The following is a 9,443-nucleotide window of genomic DNA, read 5'->3' as shown; positions in this document are numbered from 1 at the left end:
AGGAACACTCTGTGCTGATTGGGTATACTCAAAGTGGGATATGGCGTCATCAGAAAGCGTTAAAATGAGCGGCATTTTAAAAACTCAGCAGAAGAAGAGCAGTAGAACAGAAGTAGAAAGCGTCTACACCGCTGGAAAAAAGTTTATAACGTCCACCGTCATGAACATGAACACACAAACCAGAAACGCGGCAACCAGCCCCTCGTTGTCGTTTTTTTTGTTATGTTTTCGGCGAGTCGCCTCTGTGACGTCACGGTCAGAGTCCGGTGGTGGGGGGGCCTATTCTGGGTCCTACTCTGCTGTGGAAACACAACAGCTGAGAGTATAGGCAATGTAACATGTGAAACCACTTGAATTTGTTTGTAACTTGACTATTGTATTGTATGTTTATGATTATTTGAGGTCACAGATCATGTATATCAGTGAAATTATGTTGTATTTTCACAGTGGTAATAGTTTTACATTGTACGGTAGCACATGGACTTAATAGACTTAGAATGTATGTGTGTATGATATATTATTTGCAGGTAAAGATACCATCCACAGTACCTTTTCAGAAATAACAATTGCAACTCTTTACAAAACAATGTAATTGTCTAAATTGTCTAAAATAACATAATAACAAAATTACTTAAAGTAGCTTCAAGTATGCAAATGTGTAGATTTAACTGGATCCCTAAAAGCAGACTCCCCTTTGGCACAACCAGTTGGACTCTTCCACTTCCTGTGTGTCACAGTGTAAGAGGTCATCTTAGCTGGTGCCACCTCTTGAGGCTAGGAAAGAACTCAATGTGGACTCATGATACAAAAACAAAGGTAGGACATCATTTGAAATAAGTGAGTTGATGACAGAATATTGACTTAAGTGCATTCAAATGAGCATGTCTTTACTTAAATGTTTATTTTAACTGGAAAGAAAACTGAAAAGTGTTGGCTAATGCAACAACTCTTGACAGAAAAGGAGAATGACTACAGCTTTTGCAAACTGAACATTTTACATTGTTGAAAATATTGTTGCATCAACTTTTGACCTATTTTGAGTCCAGGTTGTGACATTTCTCAAAGAGACTTTTCTTTAGGAAAGTCACTTTGAGACACACTAGAGTTGCCTGCATTAGGCTGAACCCTGTCTAGCCCTTCTTAGTGTTGGACATGTTTGTTCCACTTCACCCTCTTCTCTATCCATTTTTTAGTTACCTTTTCTCCTCTTTATCACATCTACCTTTATGTCCTCCTCCTGTCCCTTCTCTCCCCATTCCTCTTCACTCCTCTTCTTTTCTCCTTGTCCGCCTACTCTGACTTTTCTCATTTCTCCACCAGTTCTTGAAACACTGGCTCCAGGCTTTCCCATTGTTTGTTCAAGCTCCGGCACTTTGACAGGCAACCCTCTTTATATGTTGCAAAGTGCTGATGCTGAAGCTACAGGAACATTTTAGCAAGATGCATTTCCTGTGTTTTATTGACAGCTGGCATCTGTTTAACTGCAAATTACACATGTCAGTTTGACAGGTTTGCAAGTTTTGTTTTATGTAAATATTATTCAAGTCAAGTTTATTGGTAACTATATGTGCAGGTTAAGTTAGAAGAAAGCATCTCCACACACTACAACTGCTGTGAAGTCTGCAGACATCCAGTCAACAGCAACATTGTCTACAGTGAGTCCATCAAGGCAGCAGCATTATATCCTGGTGACTAGCCAAGCTCATCTAATAAGGTAAGAGCAGGGTTAGCCAGCAGAGAGCATGCTCAGGAAAATTTACTCCCAAAAATATACATTATAGCACCATTATAGCAGTGTGCATGCTGAGCCTGGTGCATTGATGTGTGAGTGTGTGACAGATTCAGTTACATTTTACAGTTTAGAGGTAAAGACAAAAGAACATAGCCTTTTTTGTTCTTCCCATCAATGCATATAAATTACTTTAAACTCCACTATAACTCTTAAGTCTTTTGATTCATCATATAAAATATATTTGACTTTTGTTTTGTATATATTGGAAGTAATCTGTCGTGGTTTAGGAATTGTATGAGATATTGCGTGTTTCTGATGTCTGATTTAACATATAGTGTATATATATAGTGTTGTGATCCTATTAAACAAATACAGTCATTGTAGCATTAGTCAAAATCACAAGCAAATTCATGATTGTAGTGGTGGGGTTACCTCTTCTCCTTGCTCTGGATTATTGAACATACTAGTAATTGGATTCATTAAGATGTGTGTGTGAGATTTCTCTGATCTGAAGAAGGGCTTCCAGTTGACTTGATTGAACACCATTCCCTATGACTTTGGCATGATATTGTACTTGCCCTGGACTTGGTCATTTAGGCAAAACATTTACTCCACTGCATCCACAATGTTTGCACTTCATAAAAGAAGCAAGACAGAAGAAACTTCCCATTTTACTGTCAGTACGATGGTTTCCAAAAGTACTCAATGCCCTCAAAACAAGTGACGCATGTACACGAAATAAAAGTTGTATTCTATTCAATGCACACAATAACTCAGTTCCTGATGAAATTGTGTTGAAGGTTTTTTGTTTTTTTTTAATGTTCTTTTACCTTTTCCCAAGCAGTGAATCATAGATTGCTCCGGAATTCTTCCCTGAGGTAGCAATTTGGTCATATCATTCTCTAACCCTGCAATAATTTAATGTATTACCTCTCTACATTCTACCACTTACAGCATTTATCCAATCATTTGCTCTGCAGTGTATATTAAATACAGTCCAGTTGTAACTTCATTGTGCTGAGTCAGGACTTGCAAAAAAGCATGTTATCAGAGTATTTTCCTCAAATGAACAGAACACAGATTCTTAGTCTTTTTACAGTCTCTCTCGAAAAGACTCCACTTGTCTATGAGCGAAATTACATATACATGTATAATCAAGTTTGTATACATTGAAAACAGTTACTGTTCATGTAGAGGCCATATTATACCGATTTTCCACAAGTTAATACAGTTCCCTGGGGTCTTAATAAAATGTATCTTGCATTCTTTGGTCCAAATACCACAATGAACAAGCATCACAGCAGCCTTCTTGTCCTGTCTAAACAGTCCTGTTTAGAAAAGCTGCTTTGTGTGCTTGTACCGCCCACCAACCCCGTTCTTCTGTGTGATGTGCCAACTACTGTGGCAACTGTGGAGCAAGAGAAACATGGCTGCTGGAGTAAACATAGAAGTGTACTTTGAGTTACTTGTCCCCAACCAGTGCGATAATGTTACTGAAGCTCAGCCTGAGTGAACCCAAAATACATTCAATTTTGTTGTGATTTAATCATAATAAATTGATCATTTGGATGCTGAAATAACTACACCAGTTTGCAGATTGTTAAAGTCTATATTTATGCTTTGTCAGGTCTGTCCACAAGACAAGCAAGCAACTTTTAAAATGATTGTCTTCTGAATGGAGTTTGGATTGATCATAGCTATGCTGCTCCATCCACACTCAAAATAACATCATTAAGGCATACAGTACATTTGGCAGTATCATCATCATGTATACACATAGATATCTACATACTCTGTTACTATATATATACACTCACCAGCATTTACAAGTTTTGAAGATGTGTATTATTGATGACAGCAGCTGAGGTGGTGTGTGACTATTGTGCCCCCTTTTTCATTTCCACTGTTTGATCATTCTGAATCTTTCAATGTAACCTTTAACTCAGCCTGACTTTCATACTAAAGTAACAGAAGGATTCATGGTACATGTATGATCAAAGATATCTTGGTCTTTAGGAGTGTGAGCAGAGAATGTTCTAACTATTAAGAGAGGCCAAGGCTCAGATGGTGCATCAGAGGGTATCAAGACTGCCAGAGTAACTTAGATTGGAAAAAAATCAGATTTTTACTGGAAGAAGGAGCCTTGACAAGAGGGAAGAGTTCCAAAGTATGAAATGTGACCAGTTTTTCATCTGTGTGCATACTAGAAACTAACTTTGTGCTTTGTACCATGCACTGAAGGATTATTAACGTGTGACAGTACTGTAAGTGATTTTTGTCTCGTTCCTCTTTGCCAGAGTGGAATTGCAAAATTGCCACGACAATACCACAAACACTGTTACATCACCTCAAAGGCTTATTTTCTCTGTCCTGTGGTGTGTAGAAAACAGCAACAAGGCAGGGTAGCATTTGTCTGTGAAAATCTCCTTTTTCATAAGCATTTTACTTAACAGAACAGCCTTCCTCTAGAGATTCATCACTGCTTTCATAAACTTTTTTTGTTCAGAATTTATGGGCCATCAGTCATTGCTGGTTTTTTTATGAAAAGAATGATGGCTGTAAATTACCATGCATGACATATTGACAAACCCATTTGCGGTCTTTGTGGAGAAGGAGCACTGTCATACTGAAAAATTCACTGTGGAGGGGTGGATGGAGTGATCAACAGGCAGAAGAGGGAACAGGAGATCTGGCAGAAAATGATTGAAACAGCCAATAAAAAAGAGAAGAAAAGAGTGAGAAGAAAAAGATATAAAGAAGCATTTTCTTTCTCTTTTGTTTTTTCTTTGGGATGGCTCTGACCACAGACATGAAGTCATAATTGATATTGTCATTCTATGGGTGGCAATGTTGGTCTGTCTCCACTTTTGTCCAAATTGAAATATTTCAACAACTGTTGGATGGATTGCCATGGACTTTTGTCCAGATATTCATGGTCCTACGAGGATGAATCCTACTAATATTTATCTCCTGACTTTTCTTCAGAAAAAAGTCAAACTTCTGACTAATGCTAATAAATATCTCAACATGTATTGCAGAAAGAGAAGACTCAGCCTCTAGACTAACGAGCTAAATTGAGATGAACTTGATAAACATTTTACCTGCTAAAATTAGCATGTTAGTACATTAATTAGTAGTATATGCTCAAATACACCTAATAAATGGCATTGACTTACTGTACATTTCTAATTAATTACTGTATAAATAACAATTTACATAGCAGTAAATATAGTAAATACCATATACTGTTCTATCTATGCTGCAAACTTTTAAAACCTCTGTTTGTAGTGACTAATAATCCAATAAAATGTTTCAACCTATGGGCAGCATCCATGATGATGGCGTGCTGACTGTCATAGTCAATCCATTTGCAGAAATAAATGAGACATTAACACTGAGGGAGCTGTCTATTATGAATTTAGTTTTTAATTTTACTATTTTTCTGCATTTATAGAAATGTTCCCAGCTGTAATGATAATCACACATTATGTTCTAGCCAGATGACAGTGACTGAGACATAATAGTGACACATGTTGACAGCCAGATATAGAAAGCAATTTGTCTTTATGAAAACTAGTCTCCAAAAGATTATTTTTTCTTCATATAGCAGCATCACCATCACTACAAACAAACCACAATCAGTAGAGTGGAAAGTAATAAATATAGACAATACCTATATATAGACAATGTTTTCAGCAGAAGGACTCAAACCAAAGGAACTATCTCTACAGGTCGGAGGCAGAATTAGGCAGAGACACACGATTGTGAAATATAACTGGGGAAATGTGGTCGGGAGCTCAGTTGTCACCATCATTAACATCTAGTCAAAACATGTGGACCAAGGTGTTATAGAGTCTCCAAAAAGCGCCCTGAGCAAAAAGACTAGAGGACCAACAGAATTGCAATGGACAATAAGTTCAGTGTGAGTGACCTTAGTTTGTCTGAAAGGAATTTTTGTAGGACATCTTTCAGCAGGTGCTCTCAGCAGCAAACATGCATAAAAACTTGCGAGGAGGCAGAAGCACTTTGGTGGTTATGCAATGCTGACTTTATTTTTCACGCTGACTTTCTAGCAAAAGCATGCCTTCTTTGATGAATACTGTTAAGACTAAACCAAATCACCTCATCTGAAGCTTCCGGGGCACCTAGAAGTGCAAGCCAGTTTATGCAAAAAATGACATTTACAAGATATCAAATCTTACAGATTTCTACGCCGCATAACTGTCAAAGTACTTTTGCCTCTTTGCAAGTTTTTCATGTTTGTTTGCTGTCTACAGTTTTAACACCTTCCCGCAGTTTTTGAGTGCAATAGCTCCACAATACAAGTGCAATGTTTTTTGTCAAGAATGCAAAAGTCTAATCCAACCCTGAACCCAATCTGTTCCTCAAACAGCCCCAGATAGTCCTAGGTTGTGTGAGCTGGCAGCAATAAAACTGAAGTATGCCAAGTTAAAACAGGAAAATCCATTAAGAGTAAAAAGGTAAACTTTAATTACAGATTGGTGCCCTATACTGGAGTTAGACTATTCAAGTAGGTGAGTTCAATTTTCTGAATAAATGTTTTAGGTTATCTATATGTGGTATTGTGTATAGTTTAGACAACACATCTAAATGTAATCCATCGTGCATGTTGTCTGCAGCCCTGTAACATGCCAACACACATTGAGATGATTTCAAAATTCACTTTGGCAAAAGTAGTGTAACATTTTGTAAACTTAATCATACTTTTGTGCCAGTAACTCATGTCTGACACATATATTCTCTAACAAAACTAATAAGGGAAAAGCAACTGTATGCCATGAATGTTCAGAGCTGCTTATTTGTTAATGAAGCCTTCCTGTACCATATCCAGAGTTTGTTTTTCTATGAAAGAGGTCAATCAATGAGATCAAGACAAACTGTTAGTCAGTGTTTGTAGTTTTACTTAGGTCATTTGGTGTGAAGTATACACACACTAAAAGGCTACCACCACCTAGAGAAGGAGGGGGGCACTGTCTTGCTATGAGAAACGGAAAGACATTTCGAGAGGGAGGGAGGGAGGGAGGTAGGGAGAGAGACAGACAGAAAGACTGAGATAAGTTCAGCACCGCGGACAGCGAACCAGAGCGCTGGAGAAGAGAAATCGGTTCAGTGGATTTGAGCTGCGCACTGTCATGGCTCTGTGAACTCCTGGAGCCTATACTGTACAATACATTTGCTCTCGTGCTGTGCAGGTGGAGATACGTTTGTTGTTGTTTTGTTTTGTGTGTGTGTGTGTGTGTGTGTGTGTGTGTGTTTTAAAGCTGGGAATCGCAAAACAGGGAAGCGAGATAGCTGCAGAGAGGAGAAGTGCGTTGCGCTTGCATGTCCAGGCCAGCCTGACTGTCGGCGTGATCCTTATCGTCTCTTTGCTGGAGAGATAGACGTAGAGAGAGAGAGATACAGAAAGAGAGAGAGAGAGAGAGAGAGAGAGAGGCATACACATAGAGATACAGGGAGAGAGAGAAAGATTGAGTGAGAGAGAGAGAGAGAGAGAGAGACTGAGAGCGAGAGAGAGTCTGTGCAGCCAGGCTCCTCTCCGCCAGTCCTCAACAGCAAAGCCAGTCTGACGGACCGACCGGCGTTACTACCACCCGGCTGTTTTTTTCCCTGAGTGTTTCCTCTCCCTCTCTTCGTCTGCTGCGTCCTCAACGGCCGTGAAGATGCACCGGCACCGTCCTGCCCAGGGATTGACGTTGTTATGGCCGGTCTCTATGTGGATTTTCTGCCATGTCAACTGCGTGCATGGAGCTTTGCCAACAACCCGTAAGTTGTTCAATTTATTTCTTTTTTCTCTTTTTGAGTGTGACTCCAAAGCGCTGATCGGGTGAGACTGAACATTAATGGAAGGGAGACCGAGACTGTTTCTGCAGCTGAGCAGGTGAGGCAGGAGCGGTACGTTCACCGGCGAGGCTGCAGGTATCCCGACGGTGGTGCCAGCTGGCGCTCTCGGGAGACGCATAGCCAGTTTGCACAGGGGAAAGGGAAGAGAGAGGGAGAGAGAGAGGGAGAAGGGGATTTACCTTCTGAGTTTAGACTTACACGTGTTAACTCTTCAGGATCTTTGCTCCAGAGATTGTAGAAACGCGCCAGAGAGGTTCTACCCATTGGCTGATTTTGACGATTTCAGTGCTTACAAAAAAATGGGATGTATTATTGAATTACTGATTCATATTACAACGTATCAGTTGTGGTTTGCTGTTTTTATTTATTCATTTTTCAGTTTCAATCCTGGGGGTAGAGTGCATTTGAGAGAGTGATACCATTTCACATGTTATTTTCTCAGCCCTTTTAGGATTTTTGGATTAACGTTGTATGAGAACATTGGATTTGTTTTTCAGCCCATTTACACCATATTTGCCCCAAAGAAATCCCAATACAGACGTTTTGTTGAATCTCAAAATTTTAAGAAGGGGGTTACGATCTAATGGACTTTTTAGAAGCGCCATAGAGTTTTATCAGTGACTCATAGGCATATTAAATATTTCAGATTTTGAGCTTTTTAGTTTTTAATCTATATGTACAGTGTGAATTTGTAATAGCCTCTCCTCTGTTTCCAGGGGCCTTTTAACGACCCTTACATACTTTTAAGGCTGGTTCGGATGATGATCCATAACTAAAATACAGAAATTGCCTCTCTTATAGCTACACAAAATATACATACATGTCTTTTTCATATTAATAAACCATTTCAGTATTTCGTCAGACATAATTTCCTAAATACTTGATTCTAACTTTGATTATTATTTGTATATAGTTTGCACATGGCGAGGCGTTGATTAATGTATACTCTAATATTCTCATTCATTCTTGTTTTTATAACCTTAACCATACTTTTCGGTGGTATACTTAGAAACATTCCAGCTGTGCCGATTATTGGTCCTATCATCTCAAAAGGACCAGTTACATTTCGTTTAATATTTTTCCTGGATCCCTCTATGACTTGGTTTTGTGTCACTCTGATGTTGCTGACAGTGTCTGAGCCGGTATTCTGAAGGTTCAGTGTGGCTGATTCCAGGGATTCTCGGTCCCGGATGAATGTGTTCTGGACGTGCCTCATTAATCATCCCATCCGACAGACAACAACCAAAAGACGGCACTGCCAGCCGCTTGTGCGCTGTGTGAGCGTGCAGCAACGTCTCTGTGTGCTACAGAGGAGAAAAGAAAAGAAAAGATTGGTGGTTTGCTCAAAAGAGCGACCTCACTGTCAATAGGTGTCATAGCAGAAACACTTCACTTATAAAACTTCATTGATCACTTTGTGGAAATCCCTTGTCCTCTTGCCCCCTTCCATTGGCAGGTCTGACTGGGTCAAGCTCAGTGTCCCTGGGGCAAGTAGCTAGAGATTCAGTATCATGTTCAACCACTTCAGTTGGATGCTTGAACAAGGGTGGTATACAGACTTGTAATCAGTAGGTGATTTGTTAGCAAAATGACCAACCTGCCACCCCCCTTCTACATCCCCTAGTAGCAGAGAGAGTGCAGGGACAGAGGGGTTGCTTAGTTGAATGTTAGTTTTCTGCCTCACTCATTGATCCTTTACCTGACTGAGGTTTGTACAAGTTGGAATCTATGACCCTGACCATGGATCTGAAATATCAGCAACCTAACTGTGCTGTGTATTGATAAATCCATGGTACTGTCTGTAGTGCTGAAGTAGTAGACACATTTGTAATTGTGCCTTTTTTCTCCC

At 39.5% G+C, this 9,443-nt stretch overlaps 1 protein-coding gene across 1 annotated transcript in view; it reads left to right on the top strand.

The window, feature by feature from the left end:
- The first annotated feature begins 6,530 nt into the window (after positions 1-6,530).
- Positions 6,531-9,443, top strand: part of cntnap2a (contactin associated protein 2a) — a 321,999-nt gene continuing 319,086 nt past the window's right edge. The window contains exons 1-2 of the mRNA XM_053342332.1: positions 6,531-6,536; positions 7,414-7,516. Of these exons, the coding sequence (XP_053198307.1) occupies positions 6,531-6,536; positions 7,414-7,516 (109 nt within the window). The remainder of the gene's footprint in view (positions 6,537-7,413; positions 7,517-9,443) is intronic.

This window comes from Scomber japonicus, chromosome 21 (genome assembly GCF_027409825.1).
Source record: "Scomber japonicus isolate fScoJap1 chromosome 21, fScoJap1.pri, whole genome shotgun sequence".
NCBI classification, from domain to species: Eukaryota; Metazoa; Chordata; class Actinopteri; order Scombriformes; family Scombridae; genus Scomber; species Scomber japonicus.
The sequence above is the reverse complement of the archived record's forward strand: the minus strand, read 5'-3'. Positions and strand labels throughout refer to the sequence as shown.